Raw genomic sequence first — 22,096 nt, forward strand, 5'->3', positions numbered from 1 at the left:
CTTGAATCCTGACACTCATTTTTGCTCATATTTACATGTGAAATACTTCTTCTTGTTCTTATCATTTTGAAATTCTGTGGCTTAATTATTTTATTTGCATTTCAATAAAAAGCATTTCTGAAAGTGATTCTTCACCAAGGTTTTGTGGATGGAAGAGGAAATTAAAAACCCCGGCCGCATCGCTGGTCGAGGTATGGTGAGCAGATGACGTGTGCGCGCGCAACATACACACACAATGCTCATACGATCACAACGAGGAAATGTGCCTACCACACTGTGTTCTTCTTTTCGGTCACCGATCAATACATCGGCTGCCCCAACGAGGGCAGTTATAATTACGTCTCGCTTCCATCGTCTTCGGCTACACGCAAATTGCGCCTTTAGACGCGGAATACGCCAACACTCCCATTTGCGCTCCTTTTTCAAATTCAGAAAATAATTGTGTGCTGTTTTTTTTCTTTGATTTACTTTATTTTTGATCAGCTTCCACTATGTTTCTTTCAGATTTTTTGCTAATTCATGACTATTTTCAGAGTTCGTCCTGTCTACAAGAGAAATTCAATTCTTGTTTTATTCGTGTCTACCGATGTCATCGAAAAGTTGATCACACCCATTAAGGTGAGCTTTTGAGAATATGTAAAAATACTACCCAGTGATAAAAACGGCTTCCGAGTTTCATGTCAATCTTTTCACTACATTTGCTGAAAAAGCAACAATGAAAACAAAAGTATTTTTCAGATGAAGTCAGTTTACGTCTTGAGGATCTGCTTCCAGATGAATTTAGGACTCCATCATAAGCCGACCGAGTTCCCAATGCGCTCCTTTTTCTCTCAACGAGAAGCGGTGGTGAGTGTCTGCAAACTAAAATAGTTTTTACTTTGTAAATATGGATTTTCAGTACATTCCACTCAGTCGCTGGAGTCTTCTTCTACACGGTCGAGCTCTCCTACGACTAATTCGGGTCAGAGGTTCTCAATTTGATTCTCAAAGAAGCTGGCCATTCTGTTGGAGGCATCTAAATGGTGGTCTTTACGACATATCTGGTAGAGGAAATGAATGATGTGCAAAAGGAAGTTGTTTCCGGGAAGTTTTTTTTTCAATTTTTCCCCTGCTTGTGTAAGTTATGAATTGTCTTACTTTGAGAAATTCACATTTGTTCAAATTTCAGATGAAACGAAGGCGCCGGACACATTCAGAAAAGCCGTTCTCTGCTCAGCCAATGCATCCAGAAAGCTCACTAAATATCAAACGTTGAACCGCTCTTGACGGACTTCATCGATGGGGGAATGTCTTCTCTAAAACAAATCCATCCATGATTTAAAAAAATTCAAGTTGAAGCGAATGCTGGCAGAACCAGGGAATTATTGAAAATTTCTCAATTTTTGAAATTAGAGACAATGCTGAAACCATTTTAATATCCTGTTGAACAAGTGCCGTCCAATGCGTTGCGTGTCCTTCTCCTGTCAGTCAGCAAGAGGCACCCCTATTTCCCTATTGTTTAGTCCACCAGATCGATGGCTCAACAACGCACCCCCGACGGATATTGGCAGATTAAAAATCTATTCAATGAGTTTTCAACGTTTTCAAAAATGTGATTTCAAAGAACTACATAATTTATTTTTCAAATGTGAAAAATTATGAAAAATACCAACCTTTTTGCGTAAACAATCAAACTTTAGCTGAATTTAGTAGATACCTAGTTGAACTTCAAACAAATCACCGGTTTTATTTTCAGATGACCACACGGACGATCAAAAACGATTCATTGGAATTTGATTCATGTGAATACCGTAAAACCTGTATTAGAAGTGCCGGCTCTTCTATTTTTCGTGAGGTCTCTTGGGGGTCACTTCAATTAGAGGGGCACTTCAATTAGAGGGAGCAATTCTATTTTTCGCGGGTCGCTGAGAAGGGCACTTCTATTATAGGGACATCGTCTTTCGGTTAAAATTTTGTTGTTTTTACTTAACAATTTTTTAACATCAACAATTTTATTTGTTATAAGCAAAGTTTTGTTTGCAAAATCCACAACTTGTTTTTTGAATTCCATCGTAAAATTCTGTCTTCTTTTCCTTCTTTCACACTCTTCCTCCGATACATCATGAAAAGAGTCTTCCTCCGACATTCTGAAGTTGAGAAATTCATTACTCTCGATTTCAACGGGGAAATAACACCAAATTACCGTATTAAAAGGTATTAGAAGGGCTGGCCATTCTATTTTTCGTGGGGTCCCAAGGGGACCCTTCAATTATAGGGGGCACTTGTATTTTTCGTGGGTCCTCTGAAAACGGATCTTCTATTGGAGGGGCATCATTTTTCAGTGAAAATTTCGTTTTTCTACTAAAAATCCATTACAATTTCTACAGTAAAAAAAAGCAAAACACCAATATTGCTAAGTTTTTAAAAACTGGCACCTGAAAATTTCGCGGGCGCCGTTCGTGAGGCATCGTCCTTGAATCCGCCATTATATCAAACGAAATTAACTTCTTTGAATTTAGTTGGATTTTTTGATTAAAATTCAGATTTCTTGATAACATTTTGATTGCTAGAATTTCTAGAATTTTCTAAATCTAAAACTCTGAGCTTGATTGCGAAAATTGCTCAAACGAGAAAAACATCTGTATTAGAGCAACGGCATTCAAATTTTCAGGTGCCAGTATTTTTTTAAATCAGACAGTAATTCAATCAAAACAATAGAAAAAACGGCTGAAAATCAAAGGAATTAGTAGTCAAAGGGGCACTTCAATTAGAGGGGGTACTTCAAATAGAGGGGGCACTTCTATTTTTTGTGAGGTCTCTAGGGGGGCCCATCAATTTCAGGGGCCCTTCTAATACAGGTTTTATGGTATAAGGAAAATGGACAAATTAATGCAGAAGAATGGGCAAGAAACTGTGATGGCAAAGTCGTCTCTTCAAATTGGATCCTGGCTCTGGATCAATGAACTGATCTCACCGAATTCTATTGACTTCGCGCTGATTTTGCCCGTACAAACGAAAAAGCTAATGGCTTGGTCTTTGGCGATCAGACTTGGAAACATGCAAAAATCTCGACGATTGTGCGAGTTCCATGAAATCAACAATACATTTTGTTCAAATCTCAGGGGCCCTCAGGTTTAAGATTTTGTTATTCGGCTTTTCTTGCCAACCAATTGTCCCTTACATCAAAAACTGAATATTCTTGACTCGGTTGGTCTTCAGGATGGATATGTACAACCAACAGCGCCGCTCCGATGATGAGATTGCATTTGATTCGAACTTCTTCAAAATTTTCAATAATGTCGCAGCTCCATGAAATAATCATTGTAATCATTGTTTGATTGAAATCTATGGAGCCTACAGTCAAATGAGAACGATACCACGTCGTCGTAAGTCTTTTTCATGCAGATACTTTGCCGACCGCTTGTCCTTTTCAGAAGAAAGCTGAATTTCCTGGATCTTCTTTTTTTGGCCTTCTGAAAGTTACTCCGTCGTGTCCCATGGCACAATCTAAAATCTTTCAACCCTCTGCCACTCTGTCATGCCATTTTGAAGAAAAAAAAATAATACCCGCTGAAACCATTTTAATACCCTGTTGAGAAAGTGCCGTCAAATGCGTTGCGTGTCGCGCGCGGCTCGCCTCCTCCTGCCAGTCAGTAAGATGCGAGGCACCCCATCTTTCCTATTGTTTCGTCCACCAGATCGATGGCTCGACAACGCATCCCCGAAGGATATTGGCAGGCACATCCCCGAAGGATATTGGCAGGCACCTATCTGGCGTTTTTATCATCACTCCAAGAAGTATTCATGGTTTTTAAAGGTGAGTTTTCAAACAACTACAGAATTTATATCCTCTAATGTGAAAAATCATAAAAAATACCAGCTTTTGTCTGTTAACAATCGAAGTTTAGCTGAATTCGGTAGATATTTATCTAAACTTCAAGCAAATCACCGTTTTTTTTCAGATGACCACATTGACGATCGAAAACGATTAATTGGCATTTGAATATAAGGAAAAATTGACAAATTAATCTGAAGTGCATGAAAATGAGCAAGAAACTGCAATGGCGAAGTTTTTCTTTAAGTTGACATCTGGTCATGATTTCCAAAGAACAGATCCCGCAAGATTCGAACGAGTTCAAACGAGACAATTTTGCCCGCACGGATAAAATCCTTCAGCTTGGTCTTTGGCGACGGATCTGGAAGTATGAAAAAATTCTATTGACTTCATCATTTCCATTGCAATGCAGTGGACAAGCTAATGCACACTCAGCAGGAAGCGATACCTTCATGAAGCCTTCATGGGAAATCAGCGGCTCTTTTAAACAATCAGTCTGATTCAAATCATCATCTGTTGTCACCTCAAGATTCTACTTCGCCGTAAGTCTTTGTCATTCAGCTTTTTGTGCGAACCAATTGCCTCTTCCGGCAAACAAGAACAATATTCTAGATTTGAGTGGCCTGGTGGATCGTCTTCTGGATACATGCAACAAGCAGCGGCAGCTCCGACGGCCGATGCATTTGGTCAATGCATTCACCTGAACATATTGGTAACTTCCAATTGAATTGCCCACATGTCGGTTACTTTCAATTGGATTGTCACTTTCATGAGTGCAATAGTTTGAAATTCACCAGAATGTGTGGTTAAGGTGTCTGATAAACTAACCCTTATCAGACATCTTCTCTGTTCTGTTTTGGTGGCTGGAAAACACAAATTTATTCCTATTTCTCCAAAAAAAACAAAAAACTTTATTTTCAAGTTTACGAAAATTGGTTTTTTAGTAAATACACTTTTTCGGTGTATGAGCTTCAAACATTTTGCTGCATAGCCTATAAGCTCAATTGAAAAAAACAGAACGATTTTTTCTTGAAAATAATATAGCATGACGAGGTGGGTCTCCTATTTAGAGACTGATTTTTCAAATTCTCTCGCATGTTATAATAAAAGCCCTTACATAAAAACTTTAGAAGTGAAATAAGTACTTCTCCCAATTAGTCTGAAATTTTCTAGCCAAACTGGAATTTTTCGCTAAATACATCGTAGTTTCCACATCTATATCAACAGTTCAAAAACCATACAATCACGCGATATTTTCGGTTCTCACAAATCTTTTGATTTTTTCTTGCATAAATTTACAGTTTTTCCCACAGCTTGTTCTAGCCAACACTATTTCTGCTTGACAGTTTCTCTGTGTCTTGTACTCTCGCCCGAACATATAAAAATCAAAAATTCGTACAATTTTTCATGCATTCTTATTCTTATTGTTTTTTGGGGGTTCTAGATGCTGAGATTCGAGAGTTTGGAGATAATCTTTTTAGATTATCGCCAAACTCTCTTAAAATTCAGATGCGAAATCACTAAGCTGTCAATAAGAACTGAAATTATCATTATATTTTTGTACTAAAGTTTCAGGGGATGACACTCCTTTTCTGTCGTCTTGCAGTTCTTTTGGCTTTTCTGCTGACCACAATGGGGGCACCAAGTGCACTCGGAAACTCAACTTCGGGCCCTGTTGATCTCCTTTTGAATGTTCCGGAAAATTCCGCAGGAACTCTGGAAAACACGCATGACGCCGCCTTTTCGTCAGCAATCGAACAGGTTTATAATGTAAGTAATCATGGATATTATAGTTTTTTTTTGAAAACTCGCCTCAATTGAACAATATTGAACGTTTTGTTTGGTAACGAATATTTGAACGAAAAACGTTTGAAATAAATTACTACAACTACCAACTTCTTAGAATTTCAGATGTCGATTTCAAATATGCTCATGATCCTGGCTTGCATCATCCTCCTCGACATTTTGCTCATTCTTCTCGCAGTTATTCCCCTCCTCTGCTATTTTGGATTACAGTACAAATGTGAAGGACACGGTGAGAGAAAAGTTACATTGAGAAGAAAAATGGAGACTCATCAGTTGCCATTGACTGCTTAAACAATGCTGACTGGCTACTTTCCCTAATAAATTTCCCAAACAACCCAACTGTAATTCAATTTTTAATAAATGCATTTTCTTTTCTGGCCATGTCCTTTAAAGTTAGAAAAAATTGACTGAAGATTTCCAGTTGTTCTTCGACCCAACCTAGTTCAACCGTCTTCTGATCTTTAAAAGTATCCCTTTGATCAGCAACACTTTTTTTCCGAGAAAATAGACAAAAAGAAGAACGGATATGAAAACTTGGAATTTGAAAAAAAACTCACCATTCAACACTTTTTTGATAATAAATTAGATTTGATACATCGTCAACCACAAACTCCGGATGACAAGCCAACTTGCAATGGCATCACGATATTTGCAACTGACGACGTTTCATTTATCAAGCAGATAAAGCTACCAATTGAAATCATAAGCCTTTCAGAACTTAGCCCGATAGCAGGTGTGTCCATTGTGTCGATAGCCGGTGTGAAAAACAGACGGAAAACACGAAAGACCCGATGGAGACTGAGGGTTGATCGGAAGCAGTTGCAAACTGCATAGAGAAAGAAGACCAACGTTTGTCGGCTATTCGATAAGAAACAGACAGAATTCGGTGAGAAACCAGGGAATGATATATTACAGGACGTGGATAGGACAGCTATTCCGAATATATTTTTTTTCATTTTTATTTTTATGAGTAAATCAGCGGAAAAGTTCTAATTTCAGCTCGTGAGGATAGTCTTCAGCCTATATGAGAGCCAATTCACACACCGCTAGACAAAGAAGACTTTTCAGCCTGATTTTTGGCTTTTACATCGATTTTTTCGAGAAACCGGGCGAAAAAGTTCCCATCTCAGCTCGTGAGGATAGTCTTCAGCCTATATGAGAGTCAATTCACACATCGCATGAAGGAAAAGCATAATTTTCGGCTCTCACACTGATTCTTCAGCTTTTAGTTTTTATATTATTATTATAAAATTTACTGAGGAATTTTTCTAAGCCTTTGAGCGGTTTTTTTAGATTTTTATGTGAACAAAAACTTACAATAACTGTTGTTGTTTTATGAGAAAACCAGCCTGCTAGCTGCTGCGCCTTCGGCGCAATTCAATGTTTTTTACTGGTTTGTCGCTCCACCCCTCACTTTCTGCTTTCTCTTTCTCAAAGGGTAGAACAAGTACGCCCTCCCTTCTCTTTCCTGGTGTGGCCTTCATGGCACAACTGGGTGCATGCACATTCGTTGTCCGAAGGGCCGCGGGTTCAGTTTTGGCGGCGGCCTATTTCTTATTTGAAACCCGAAACCGGACAGCCGGACACTAGGACCAACAGACACGTCTAGCGTTTTATATATAAGGAAGATCCTCAATTTGTTATGTTGAAGACGAAAATATGACCAGTATCGACTTTGATTCGTCCTTTGCTGCAACGCATTCATCTGAAAACTAATTTTTATGTAATCACCAATCTTTTATCTGTGATTCGTTTACTGAATACTAGAAAAAATGACCGAAATAACTCAAAAATGTTATTGTAACCAACGAAAACGTCTGTTGTCCTCGGGGAGTACACGGGTAAGTGCGACGGGGCGCAAATGCGTTAATCAAACGAGTTGGGTTAGATCATAATTTATGTGCAAGAAGCATATTGAAATAATGCAAAAAAACTGTTACCAAAGTGAATTTGTAGGAAGTTACAGCTATCAAATAATTGTGAAAAACATTTGAATAAATTGGCCCATACTCCGAGGGTACATCGAAAAAGGGTACATCACTCTTATAGGGTACATTGACTCAGAGGGTACATTGACTGATAGGGTACATCTGTGGAGGAGTCTGATAGGGTACATTTAAGCAACTCTCATAGGGTACATCGACGAAATACTCAAAGGGTACATCGAAAAAATCTGAAAGGGTACATTGGTCTGATTTCGCACAGTTTTCGAATGTTCGTAACTTAATGAGACGGACAAGTTTTATAACGAAGTTTCGGTCATTCATCGGATAATAAGCAACTTACTGATGCTCGGCGAGGTTTTGCAACGTGCTCCTCCTCAATCTTGAATAGTACGCGCTCATTTCTCGATCACTCAGGAACGCTATTTCAAAACAATTTTAGTAATTTACCCGCATTCTGAAAGCTTGAGCAGCGAGCTACCCTTTTTTTTCTAGCCCAGGAAGATAAATAACTTCAAACAGATACAATGAAAGATACAATGTTCGTCCCTAAGTGATCGAGGAATGAGCGCTTACTATTCAAGATTGAGGAGGAGCACGTTGCAAAACCTCGCCGAGCATCAGTAAGTTGCTTATAATCCGATGAATGACCGAAACTTCGTTATAAAACTTGTCCGTCTCATTAAGTTACGAACATTCGAAAACTGTGCGAAATCAGACCAATGTACCCTTTCAGATTTTTTCGATGTACCCTTTGAGTATTTCGTCGATGTACCCTATGAGAGTTGCTTAAATGTACCCTATCAGACTCCTCCACAGATGTACCCTATCAGTCAATGTACCCTCTGAGTCAATGTACCCTATAAGAGTGATGTACCCTCAATGTACCCCTTTTTGATGTACCCCCGGAGTGTGGGCCGAATAAATTCACATTGAAGATCCGCCGAAACTATTGATCCATTATATTCTGAAAACTAAACTATGTTTTCAACAGATGTCCTGTTGTTTTTCAATAAATATAATACCAAAAAATGGAATCCTTTAATTTTTCAGTGGTTTTTTTTTTCAAATATTGAGTTCATAGAAGCTCTCCAAAATTTAGCTTCTTCTGGTAAAACTCTCTAAAGGAGGTTCAAAGATGCGTTAAAAAGATATAATTCCAGAGAAGTCAGAAAAAAATCTCAGGCCTTCATATCACAGCATGCTGATCTAAAAACTAATTTTTTGAATAGGAAAGAGAGTTACAACTTGCTGTTAGTTTAATTTTCCAAATTTTATTTCTCTCACTTTCTAAAGTTAAGAAAAATATTTTGTATTGAATAGGAAAAATATAATACAAAAAACTGGCTGAGCAAAAAACAATGAAACTATGAGGAAACGCACAAAAAATACGTATTAGTCCTCATTTTATCGAAATTTGATATGATTTGATTCAATATGATTTCATATTGTAGATTGACAAGAAATATTGTAGATTGTAAGATAGTACACTAAAAAAAATTATTTCAATTTATCGGTTCAGAATTTCAGAATTAAAAAGGAGAGATAAAAAAGTGAAAAAAACATAGGATTTTAAAACTATTTAAGAATCTCCTTTCAGAGATTCAGAAAAGTATATAAAAAATTGGAAAAAAGGTTGTTTTCGATTATCTTAGAAATGTCAAAATGAAATAAAAAGCGATTCAATATGTTCAAAAAAGCCAATAGAAGATGGAAAAGAGAAGATACAACAACGAAAATGTTTTGGAATTCGGAGAACGTAGGAATTGACCATAATCAGTTATTAGGATCAGCAACCACAGCACTACGGTAGTACCACAAAATGGAATGTCTTCATGAAAGTGATTTGAGCTCTTTTCCCGTCAGAATTACGTCTGATTGTTTTTTGATCTCCATCTCTTGACGCGTGGCTAAAATTTGAAACATTTTGAAAATGACAATATTTTAGGATTCAAAAAATGTGAGAGACAGAACGGAATTTCGCAAAAACTTACGTGATCGTGACATCCATATCAGCAAAGCTTTTGTAAACATCGTCTCTATAAACATATGAATCCCTCACATCGCTCAATTCCCAAGTCCAGGGAACTTGAAGTTTCAACTCCTGAAGATTCTCGAATCCTCCATTTGCCCAAGTTCTGACAATATCCGAGAAGTCTTTTTGAGTAATGTGATTGACTCTTCCTAGAAGAAGACGTTCACATTTAGCTGCCAGTATTGACTGGATAGAGAGCCAATCGACATTGCCCAATTCCATGATTGGATGTTTCAACTCAAAATCTTTTGGGCCATCTCGAATTTTTGGTCCAGTGAAACTCAAATGTAAATCATCAACCTCTAAAGATTCCAAAATTTTTCTTGTTTCATCTTCAGCCAGGTCTTGATTCATTAATTTCAACGACGCAAATTTCTGAGTTGTCTCGAAAATATTCGTTCCGGAAAGGTTTAAACGGGACGCTAGCAAGAAATCATCAACTCGAAGAATATTCAAAAGATGTTGGGTTAAGTCTTCCAGAATTAGAACATTCTCAGAGTCGTCTTTTCCACATTTCAATACGAATTGTTTTCCGGAACGTTTGATCGGCAACTTTCGCTTGAAATTCACAAATTTTCGCATTGTGGTGGCTGGGACTTTGTCAATTTTGAATGCGATTTTTACATTTCTCTGATTCAAATCCTTCAAAGTGATATTTATAGATGTCCCGGGGCATCCAACTCTCCATCCAAAAATGCTACATGGAATGTGCAGACTGTGAGCTGTGTACTTCAGAGGACGAGACATGAATGTCAAGTCGAACCTGGAAAAAAACGAATTTTCCAAAGCTGTTTCTTGAATTCAATATTATTCTGTGCATTTCCAAAAAAAACACTTACAATTCCATGTATCCCATCTGTTCAAGTATTTCCTTTTGAACCAAATATGGCTGTTTTAATATTGAGATACCCATTCTGAAACTTGATAGAAATTATTTTATGGAAGTAAAATATTTGCAATAAAAAATTAGGAAAAACGAGCAAACATTTTTTATATATTTCGTTTATTCGAAGGATTTGAAGAAATGAGGAATGATGGTAACCGGGGAAAGAAAATGATAAAAACGAAGGAAAGAAGGACTAACCCGCAAGAGTTAGTCCTAATGTGGGGAAGGAAAAGAAAGATAGTGGCACATTGATTTTGAAAGTATTCCATTTACTTTTGTTTTCAAAATTTTTGAGATGTTTTCGAATTTTAAAAAGTTTTCGAAAGGTTTCGTTTTACTTGTTGAAATTTATATTGATATTCTTCAAAAAATTAATAAGTTCATGTGCAAGTGTCATTATTTCGGAGTCAAAAAGAGAAAAGTGTAATAAAAAACATTTGAAATTACATAGGTAGTAATGGTTTGAAAATTGAGTAATTCTGATAATCTTGCAAAAAACCCAACGTCTTTCATACCCTCTCAATGGGAGTGGATTGAATTGATCGCTAGAGAGTGTGTCACACAAACGGTGCGCAGGGGACAATGAATGCACTCTTACATACGGTCGCAGCTCGGGTGACCTTGCGACGGGCAGGCATAAACCAGCTGTCGACAAGATTAGTAAAAAGGGGTCATTATATATAAGTAGAGTAACGTGTCGACACAAAAATCGATACGATTCGAGTCGACCAGTCGGACTATTGAAGTCGATAAAAATCATGTCGACTGACACCAGAAACGACACAGTATCGACACAAGTCGACACAAATCGACTCTGTGCCAACTTGCGTCGATACGATTTTTCAGATATTTTTCACTTGTGTCGATACGACTCTGTGTCGACACGTTACTCTATATATAAGTGCTCTAATAGCGGTTTCGAAACACTTGAACAATTTTGAGGGCTCGGCCCGGATGGGAATTTTTCGGTCGAAATTTATCACAAAATTTTTTTGATAAACATTTGAAAATTTTTTACAAAAAAGTTAGTTTTAAAAAATGTTATTTTGCTTCAAAAATGTAGTTTTTAAGCCGATCCAAACTTCGGAAAAATTTAAGAAAAAATAATTTTAAAATTTTTGTTTAAGCATTAGAAATTAGATATTTACAATTAAACTTAAAGTTAGATGCTATACACAACTTTTTTCCAAAAAAAACAAGCTGTTTTTCCTAAATTACCAAGCTGGCGCCAACTATCCGGGCCTTGACCAACTTTTTGAAGTTCCGGCCAGGCCCGTTGCAAACATGTTTTAGACTGCTATACCATCCCAGAAAAATTCTGATGTTCGTAGGCTAAGGGTTCCGATATTTTAAAATTTTTAGAATCAGAAATTGTTTCTGAAAAGAATTGAATTCTGAAAATCTGAAAATTTGACATTCTTGAATTCCGCAATTCTGAATTTCTGACAGTGTGAAGTTCTGAAAGTTTGAAACTCTGAAACTCTGACATTGAGAGACAGAAATTTTGAAATTCGGAAATTCTGGAGTTTTGAACTTCTGAAATTGTGGAGTTCTGAATTTGAAGTTCTGATGTTGTGAATTCTGAAACTTAGAGAATTAGAAAGTCTTACTTCTGAAAATCTGACATTATCAAATTCTGAAAATCTGAAGTTCGGATAATTATATATTCTGTAATTTTAAGATTCTGAAAATGTGAAGGTTAAAATCTCAGAAATTCAGAAATTTTGAAAATCTGAAATGCCTAATGTATGAGTTTTCGAGATTCTGAAGTTCTGAGATTCTGAATCTGGGGCTTTCGAAATTCTGAAAAATCAGAGATTTTGTAAGCAGTACTTCTGAGGATATGAAATTCTGTAATTCTGAGATTCTGAGATTCTGTGATTCTGAAATTCTGAAATTCTGTAATTCATAAAGTCTGAAATTCTGTAATTCATAAAGTCTGAAATTCTTTAATTCTGAGATTCTAAAATGATAGACTTCAAAAAACATGTTTTTATATTCATAAATTGTTTATTTAAATAATTTTTCGCAAAAAGTTTTACATTGTGCGTTTTGAAACAAAATGAAACAGTGCAATAAATTAAATCAGTGTTAATCGAATAAAAACAAAACATATAATTGCTGTGTTGAATAGAACTAGTGCTAATTCTATTTGGGCATACCGCAATCATGGCAGACAAAATCTTTGCACTGCAGCGTTGACGGCTTCCGGAGTCGCCATGACTAAGACAACGGCGAAGATAAGGACGAGAATACATATTTCGGCCATTTCCAAACGGAATGTTCTGCAATGATTATGAATCATACTCTTTTATTTTTTCAATGCTAAAAACTTTTTTTTCAAAAAATTAGTTAAGACATTTTGAATGGATGGGAACTTTCAGATAAGTTTGATATTATCAGTTTACATCTGTGAAAAGTTTTGCAGCTAATTGTAAGCAGAACTTCTAACTGTTCCAGCGTATTCCGGAGAATACAAATGATTTCTTCTTACATGTAGTTTATTAGCATAGTTGCAAAATTTCGGGCTGGCCCGCGGGTCGTTCCGTCGAGAATTTTGACGGGTCGGGCAGGGGTTTCTACAGACGACGATTTAAAAAAAATTTCGAAAATTTTGGAATTTCTTCAAAAATTTAAACAAAAACGATATTTTTTTGAATACTTTTTACTTTGTTAAGTTTGCTAACTAATGTAACCTTTTTTCCTTTTTAATTCAAAAAAATTACCTAACTTTTCATTGGAAATTTTTCAACTGTGGAAGGCGGACCGGCCCAACGAAATTTCTTTTTCGGCCCCGGCTCGGCCCGGCGCGTTGCAACTAGGTTCATTAGAAACCAAAATTTGTAGAAAAAACACTTACAAGTTCAGAAAAATCAAGTTTCGTGAAAACCAAGACTTCTAACACACGGAATCTGAAAAATGAGAGTTATAAAAAAACATATTCATCATGACTCACCTTTGATTTGCACTAGGAATGAGAGAAAAAAATTAGAAAAATAAAATAAATCACTTCGGGTCCGAGAAATCAGGTTAGGTCCATCAGTGCTGAAAAATATATTTTTGAATGGGTTTCCACACTTTCAAACTTACATCAGGTTTTAATTGACCCAATTTGACAAAATTCCATTCCTGGAAAACTATAACTGTTTTAATTTCGAAAAATTACAAAACATATTTTTTGAACATTTTATACGAAAATCAGTGAAAATTGATTCGCAAGCTCAGAGATATTGCCGAACAAAACGAACAAAAAGGACAAAAAAAGGTAACGCCACCAGAACATTTTTTCAACTGAGAGTAGTGCGTTTTTGTCCCGATGAAAAAAGCCCACTAAAAAAGAAGGAGAAAAAAATCACTCGTGCTCTCCTTGCTTCTTTATTTCTTGTCGGGCAGTTGTTCGCCAAACGACACGCGTCTTATGGTTCTCTTCACGGCGACGCCGTTTGCTTTTCTGTGTGTGCCGCTCCCCCTGACACGCTCCCCTGGACGGGGTGGTACCAAGGTATAGGGAGCCCGAACAAACGCACGGACCCATCTTCGCAGTGTGTGACAGCGCTCGGGCGCCACCCAAGAGCGCAATGTGAAGATGACTGCTCAAGAAAAGAGAACGGAGCAAAACGGAGCAATTGAGAACGGTGCAAAATTTGGCAAACTGAACTTTTCAAAAAAACTATGCAATACTTATGAGCTGGTGAAAACGATGAATGAAAAACATGAATAAGTCGTCTGAGATTCTAAAACTTTTAGTTTCAGGAATATCCTGTGTAAGAATTTCTGAGATTCTGAAAATTTTACAGTTCGGGATTTTGAAATCCAGAAAATTTGTGATTTTTGAATTCTGAAACTCCGAGATTCGGAAATGTGGAGGATCTGAAAATGTAAAAGCAAAAAACTAACTTTAAAAATTTTATTTTATATTTAAATTTTTTTAAAATGAAAATATATCAAAACTTTAGGTAATCGTTAGCAGAATCTACTATAAAATAAAAATGAAAATCTAGTAAAAAAATGTGATAATAAGAATATGAAAAAATTATTTCCATTTGTCCGAAATTCCATATTCATGCTTCCGTTGTGCAACACGCGTTCTTCAGGTCTTTCCTGGTCAGATGGACAGTGCAGATCCACACTTCTAAATCTGAAATTTGTGAAATTAGTCTTGTTCATTCCAAATTTTTTTGTTCTAGCTTGTCAAGAATCCGAGGTACCACAAACACGGTTTGAATAGGAATCATTTAGACATTTTCAGACATCTATATCCTGAAAATATACATAAATCACTTCCCTAGCTTGTCTGAGAGATGAAATAAGTTATCTTAACTGGGAAAATTAGAACCTAGTATGTAAGGCTGATTTACAATTTGAATTCAGAAAAACTGAAAACTGATTAATGAACTAACACTCGTTCCGAAGCACCGATGACGATGACAAGAGAGAAGAGAGTTTCGACATTTTCAGATGGAAGGTTCTGGCATGACAATGGATGAAACTCTTTGAGATAGTCTTCTTGACAAACACATGGATTCTAAAAAAAATAGACTCATTTAGATACACATTTTTAATTACTCACCGTCGATTGATATTATGAATAAATTTTTGAAAAATTCCGAAAAAAATCAAAACCAGTCACATCAGGTACGCACATTGTTCCATCAGTGGTGAAATTTTTTTTTGATTGAGTTTGAACATGTTCAAACTTACACTAGGTTTAACCGCCCAAGTTGATAAAATTCCACTCCTGAAAAATTATCATTGTTCTAAATACAAAAAATTCTGAAGTTTGAAGTGGAAAATCGTTGAATAACTGTATAAAACTTTTTAGAAAAGGAGAACTTGCTGAACAGGAAAGAAAATTTTTGGAAAAAGAAGATAAGATCCACCCAGAGAGAAAAAAAAGAGAGGAGAGAAACTACCCGTGTTCTCGTCATTTTTTGTTCGGCAGTTTCCTCTTTTTTTTTGGTCCGGCAGTTGTTCGTTAAACGACACGCACCCTTGGGTCCTTTTCACTACTACGCGGCTTTCTCTTCTGCGTGAACCCCCAACCAAGAGAGCGGAGGAGCATCGAGACATGGGGCGCCTGAGCAAGCGTCTTTCTTCCCAGTGTGGAACAGCCGGGGCCAATTAACAGCGCCCCGTGTATGCGCCGGAGCAGAGAAGGACGCCGCGGCAATAAGAAAAAAATAAGGCTGGACTCTAACAAGAAGCAAAAGAGAGACGTTTTGTGTTCATGTGTGAAGAAATGTCTGCGTTTTGTGGTGAAGAAACACTTGGGGTGTAGATTGAGAGTTCTACTTTCTAAATTTGATGTACGAGGGGCATAAGAAAGCAAAGAGGCGGATCAGTTCATTTGTTGGAGAAGAGGAAAAAACCAGCAATGTAATAAAATGGGATCTTGAGGGACTGAGTAATCGCTGCTTGTCTGAAAAGGGAAGAAGATCATTCAAATTGAATGAAATGTGAGACGAAAAGAAAATAGTCGGTTCAATTCCAGTTTAAATGTACCAAGAAATGTGAGACCCTCGATGAAATAGAGCCCCTTCAAAAAAAAAGTGCGCTAAAATTTTGAACTTCTAGATTCAAAAAAAATTGTTTTCATGTTTCAGAATTCAGACATTTTCAAAACATTTCTCAATAGATAAACTAGATTACATTAAAAATTAATAATTTACAACGAAAATGTTATTGAATATAAATTTTTAAAAAGGGAGGAAAACGATAAATGTTTTTTTGAAGAAGCTTGAGAGTTAAAAAATCAGCGCAAAATGGGAAAGAAGATGGAGAAAAATACGTTGAACCTCCGGAAAACTGAACAAAATAGATAAAGTTAGAACTCCCTTCTATAAAAACAATGTGAAAAATATTGCGGTTTTTTGAGTCATAAACAAGTAATGTTGTAAATTGAAAGGAGAGATTCACCTTTTGCAAAAAACCTAGAAATTGTCATTTTTCAGGTGATTTTCTCCAGGAAAAGAACCATACATGATTCTGAAGCCAATAATTACTATTTTGAAACTTATTATATTTGAATAATCTTGAATCTCGACACAACCAGTTAGAAAATACTGTAAATTTGCTCCAGGCCTGTCACCACACATTTTAATGGTAAATCAAAATTAAACGTGCAAGCATTCTTCCTGTAGGTCTCAAATTTTTAAGGAACTGGGAAAGTGACTAGTGTTTTGTGAAAGGACAATAATACCGTATGTTTTCTATTAGGCTTATCAATAATTCCCGATGCAGAAAAAATGTTTAACCCGATTGTCGTCTTGTCGCTGTCACTCCTTATCTATTTGTCTCAAATTTCTCATCGTCGTGAGCGGTTTGCCTACAGGCAGCCGTCTTGTTATACAACAAGCGTTTTTAATACGTACTACGATTTTGTTTGTTCAAGTTCATGAAACCAATCAAACGAGTTGAACGAAAAGTTTTATCGTTTCAAATTCTTTTTTTTCTACGTTTTCTTCTATTTTGAATGAGCTCCTGCAGTATTCTTATGAGCATTGACTTTTCACTCCCTCAATGATTCACTTCATCACATTTCAGGCGTTTCATCTTCTCCACCTGCGAAGCCAACCCGCTTCGATTTATTCTGACTCTCGTCTTTAACGTCATAACACTTGGAAAGTAGGGCTCTCTATCCACTTTTCCTTTTTTTTATGGTGGAGAAATTAATCCGTGCGTTTGCTCGGGCTCCCCATGCCATTTCCGTCCTCGTGGTCATTTCATTGCATATCTGGGCCTTCCCCTCTTCTCCACCGAAGAAGCTAATTCGCCTCTTTGCTTTCTTCTGCCTCTTGTTTTTTATTTCATCACAGCTGGAAATAGAGCTTCCCATCCACACTTCTCTCTTTCTCTGATGCTAATCCGTTCACTAATCTGTGCGTTTCGTTTGGGCTTCCTATGCCCGGTACTACCCGGTACTCTGAATCAGGGCGGCTCACACAAGAAGGAAGGCAGCTTAGTAGGGAGGGAGAACCGAGGACGCGTGTCTTTTGGTGAGCACCTGCATGACAAGAAGAGGAAGCATGAAAAACACTAGTAACCTAGTAACCAAGACGACGGGGAAGGCATGAAGAGTCCAAACGAAATTCACAGATTACGGCACGGATTAGCATTTTTTCAGAAGAAGGGAAATATGTGGATGGAGAGCGCTATTTTTTGGCTCTGTGAGGCGAGCGAAGTGGAGAAGTAAGTAATAACAGCGTGATTACGCGGCTTATGGAGCCCGGATGCCAAACACACTGAAGAGTGGCTAGTTGTCAGAAGAAAAAGTGACGGAAAAATGTAGAGAAAAGCTGTTTTCAGACATTTCTAAGCTGATACGCCTATTCGCTTTCTTGTTCCTCACTTAATCACACTTGGAAAGTAGAGCACCCCATCCACACTTCTCCCGTTCTCTGTTTTCACCACAAGATGAACCCCTTTCTCCAAACATGAACATGAGATGTGTCTTCTTGCTTCTTGTTAAGGATCCCGCCGTGTTTTTTTCATTACCGCGGCGACTTTCTCTGCTACAGAATTTTCACTTTTTTCTCATATTTCGTTTTTTAGCAAGATTATACTGTTTTCTTAAGAGAAGTGACCACTCAGTCTCTCAATTATCCATTTCATCACATTTCAAGCTTCTCCCTGTTCTTTACCATAAATCCACATTTCCTTTATTACTCATTTCACATTTCACCGACTTATTTCTCACTTGATCACTTTTTCATTTTCTTTCATGTTGCTCCTCTCACTTTTTTCATTTTCATCCTCCTTTTTTCTTTCTCGATGCTCTTTTCCCGTCTGAATAAAAAAAACCGTTGTTCTTTTCAGCAGGTATTGCCCTCCATAACATATTTCATAACATGTCTCCCTCTTCTCCGCCGGAAAAGCTAACACTCCTTCTTCTCCACCGGAGAAGGCCTTCTCCATCTTCTTCACAGCAGAAGCCGCCTCTTTACTCTCCTTTGGCCTCTTTAAAGCTGACCGCCTCTTCGCTTTCTTCCCTCTCTCTCTCTCTCTCGTCTTCCACTTCATCACACTTGGCAAGCACCGCTCCACATTCACACGTATCTCTTTTTCTGATGTAGAAGCCTATCCGTATGTTTATATGGGCTCCCCACGCCTTCCCTGGCCTCTTGGTGAAGGGAAGGGAGGGGAGGAGGCTCGAACGGAAGAGAAAGCCGCGTAGCAGTGAGGAGGAACCAAGGACGTGCGACGAGCAACTGCCTGACCAGAAACACGGAGAGCGCGAGCAGTTTATTTTTCTCCTTTCCCTTCTTCTTTTTCTCTCTTGGTGGACTTTTTTTCATCTAACCAAAAAACACGCGTTTCTTTTGAGCAGATCTCGGCTTCTTTTTCTCGTTTTCTTTTTTTCGTGATTCCAATCTCGCTATGAAAAATGGAAACGAAGAGCACAAGCATTCGGCTCTTTGAAAATTGTTAATCCAGATTTTTATGTAATTTCAGGATAGCTTAAGATTGCTATCTAGACAGTTCTGTGAATTTTACAATATGCTCGCGAGTTTCAGCCAAGTAGGATTAGTTTTAATACCGAAAACTGCGTTTTTAGTGCAATAACAGTAACTCTTAAAGACGGATTTCTCAATTTCTAGGACGTTTGAAATTATGAAAGTTGTTGTGTTGAAATCAGAATCGATTCAACATCATATTTTAAAAATTTTTTGTTTACTAAATGCTTGAAAATCCAAGTGGTAACAAAAATTCGAGAATTCGACAAACACTTTTTGAAATATTGTCTGGAATTTTAATGTTTATTGAATTCTGAATATAACACAACATTTCTTTTTCCAAGACGTCCTAGAGGTTGAGAAAATTGTTTTTGAAAATCGATTTTTTGCACTGAAAACGCAATTTTCACTGCTGAAACTGGCGAGCGGATTTTAAAACTTTTAGAGGTGTCTGAATAGTATGTTCTCAACATATCCCGAAATTTTCATGAAAACCTGGGTTTACGTGTTGAAGTTCCCTTGTAAAGATTAAATGGTTTCTCATTTTCTGTTCTGCAAGATTTTCCTTTCTAGATTTTTCTAATACTTTTGTAACTTTTTGGAATTAAAATAGTTTCATTTTCAGGAGTGGAATTTTATCAACTTGGGTTATTAAACCAATCATATAATCATGTAAGTTCAAAAATGTTTTTTAAGCAATCAACAAAACTTCTTTTCAGTTTGGCGCAGTGTGTATGGGCCTTGATTATTTTTATTTTTCTGAATTGTTTCTTCTTCTAATCATTTTTATTCAATGGTGAGTCATCCAGACAATTTTCCTCACTGATTAGCAAGACATAATCATTATAATTATGACACAATATACAGTTTAAAACTTCATACATTGTTGAATTATTCATGAAGTAGAGCACATCCCAAGAACTGACTCAAAATATAATTAACTTTTTCAGGACCAGTGTGTATGGACCTTCAATTTGATTTTTGTTGAATTTGTAAGTTTTTTCTCAATGATCTTCATGGTAAAAAATCTTTCCAAGAGAACTGTAGCAAAATAAAAAAATCCAAGTTTTCTGATTTTGAAATAAACTTTCATAGATTTCACTAGTTTGCAAAAACTCTCACACTTTGAGCTAAATTATTTCAGTTTTTTTAAAAGGTATCATGAAAAATCGAGACTTCTGTTTTTCAGTAATTTATCATCTACCGTCAAGTCTCCGGCTGTTGATTCGGAGTTTCGAAACTTTGCGCTTTCAACAGTTCCGAAGACGTCCAAGAGCGAGCTCAAGGGATACAAAAAAGATTTCAATAACTTCCATCCAACCGCAGCATTCAATCAAAGCGCTCGACAATGGACCGGAATGTAAAGAAGTGCATGGAGGAAAGAAAAAAATTCTGCGGGAACACTGATTGCAAATGGGAATTGTTTTGGACAAGTGAGTGATTTTCTAGGATTCAAAATTTGAAGCGATGTTGCATTTTTTAGCTTTCGTAAACATAGCTCGATTTTGCTGATTCTCATTTTTAGAAATTTGTGTCGAAATTCGCTTAAATTATAACTTTTGGTAGTTAACTTGAGTCAATTTATGCTCCTGTAAGAGATATCGAAAAGTAGTAAACTAACCAATATTATCAATGATACCTTATCAGTTAATATTTTTTATATTTATTATAAGAAATTAAATAAACGAAGTCAACATTAACTTATTTTTCATTTGAATTTCGAAAATTTATTTTCTTCCTGAAGAACACCTTCCAATTAGTCATGGCTTGCATCCAAAAGCAGCAAGCGGAATCGGACAAGAACTGCTTGAAGTCAATGCTGGACTGTCCACGAGCCACTCAACGGAAAACGAATCTTCTATATGGATGGGAAGGACAAAGATTTCTGGTACTCCTGGGTCTTCGAAGACGACAAGATATCATCGGCCGAGCTGAGAAAGAATGAATGCTGGTTGAAGACGTCAATTCTCCACCGTATCGATGGTGCAGTACAACTGTTCTTGTTTCAGCGGTGAGTGGGTTTTGAGAGTTTAATGTGAAGAACTCAGGCTTGCCCTTTAGACATCAGAGTCACATCGGACAGAACTTCCAAGGGTTTTTGAGACCTTCATCACTCATAAAAGTCCATTTTTGAGTTTCCGAGTGACTAACCGCGCAGCTCAAAAACAAAAAAATGTCAACTGAAAAAAAAAATGTTTCTTTTATTATGATATATTTTCATCAGTTGACAAGTTTTTAATATCTCTCGTGAGCCGAGGTGATTGAGCTTGAAATTGAAAAATCTTTTGAATTCCTATTTTGCAGAGTTGCTCAATCGAATATGCAACCAAGAAGACATGGAAAAGGAAACCATGCTCGATATATGTTGCAAGGTAGGCTTAAGATTTGATTCCTAGCAAATGTGAGATTTTAAGTTGGTTTTGGTAGAAATTAGGATTTTCAGAATGTCTTTGAGGCTGATGTGAGGCCTCAAAAACTTTGAACACGTGTTTGGGGTTTCAAAGCCATGATTCGAATACTATTCTGATTTTTATGATGTTTAAATTTGAATTTTACAGCAACAATTGACTTCTTCCAATTCTCCGATTATGTTTGAGACATTCTATATCAAAACAGGGTGTTTAGGAGTTTCAGAAAAATTTATCTCGACTTTTTGATATTTAGAAAATTAGCATTTTTCTAGAATAAGAGGTCAGCTAAACTCTCTCGTTTGGTTTAAGAACAAAAATATTTAGTTGTTTTGAATTTTCTATGAAACTCATTGAAGCTTTCAGAAATCTCCCGTCGATTTCCCCAATGCCGACACGATCATATTTCCCTAATTTATTTGTTTTTTTTTTGAATTTTTTTTTTCGAATATTTTATTGTTGAATAAAAAAGTTTTTTGACAGAATAAAATTTATTTTTGTTTGCAATTCATCAAAATCTCAGTTTCCCGAAATTTCGAAGATCCTGAAATTTTAAAATTTGGTGAGATTGAGGGATCCTGACACATTTTTGATAGCTCTCACAGAAACCAAGATAATTAAGATCCAGAAACGGCTTCCGCATGAAACCACCGTCCGGCCCCGACTTTGAGTTAAATCATCTCAGTTCTTATGCGATGTATTGAAAACAAGTCAACTGATGAAATGGTTAGAACAACTTTGCCAATATTTT

The 22,096-nt window shown here is 36.8% G+C and overlaps 4 protein-coding genes across 4 annotated transcripts; 2 read left to right on the top strand and 2 right to left on the bottom strand.

The window, feature by feature from the left end:
- Positions 1–519: 519 nt before the first annotated feature.
- On the top strand, positions 520–1,060 carry CBG27604 (the record flags this gene model as incomplete). Its single annotated transcript, XM_045239357.1, has 3 exons — positions 520–618; positions 739–846; positions 899–1,060. 3 exons carry the CDS (start codon positions 520–522, stop codon positions 1,058–1,060), a joined length of 369 nt encoding a protein of 122 aa, XP_045099963.1.
- Positions 1,061–3,637: 2,577 nt separating this feature from the next.
- On the top strand, positions 3,638–5,911 carry CBG27605 (the record flags this gene model as incomplete). The annotated part of the gene is made up of 4 exons (XM_045239358.1): positions 3,638–3,796; positions 4,434–4,526; positions 5,390–5,584; positions 5,726–5,911. 4 exons carry the CDS (start codon positions 3,638–3,640, stop codon positions 5,909–5,911), a joined length of 633 nt encoding a protein of 210 aa, XP_045099964.1.
- Positions 5,912–9,367: 3,456 nt separating this feature from the next.
- On the bottom strand, positions 9,368–10,511 carry CBG27606 (the record flags this gene model as incomplete). Its single annotated transcript, XM_045239360.1, has 3 exons — positions 9,368–9,473; positions 9,558–10,361; positions 10,438–10,511. The coding sequence occupies 3 exons, from the start codon at positions 10,509–10,511 to the stop codon at positions 9,368–9,370; spliced, it is 984 nt and encodes a 327-aa protein (XP_045099965.1).
- Positions 10,512–14,447: 3,936 nt separating this feature from the next.
- CBG27607 lies at positions 14,448–18,398 on the bottom strand (the record flags this gene model as incomplete). Its single annotated transcript, XM_045239361.1, has 4 exons — positions 14,448–14,622; positions 14,885–15,009; position 15,186; positions 18,181–18,398. The coding sequence occupies 4 exons, from the start codon at positions 18,396–18,398 to the stop codon at positions 14,448–14,450; spliced, it is 519 nt and encodes a 172-aa protein (XP_045099966.1).
- Between the last annotated feature and the right edge of the window lie 3,698 nt (positions 18,399–22,096).

This window comes from Caenorhabditis briggsae (genome assembly GCF_000004555.2).
Source record: "Caenorhabditis briggsae complete genome, chrX, whole genome shotgun sequence".
NCBI classification, from domain to species: Eukaryota; Metazoa; Nematoda; class Chromadorea; order Rhabditida; family Rhabditidae; genus Caenorhabditis; species Caenorhabditis briggsae.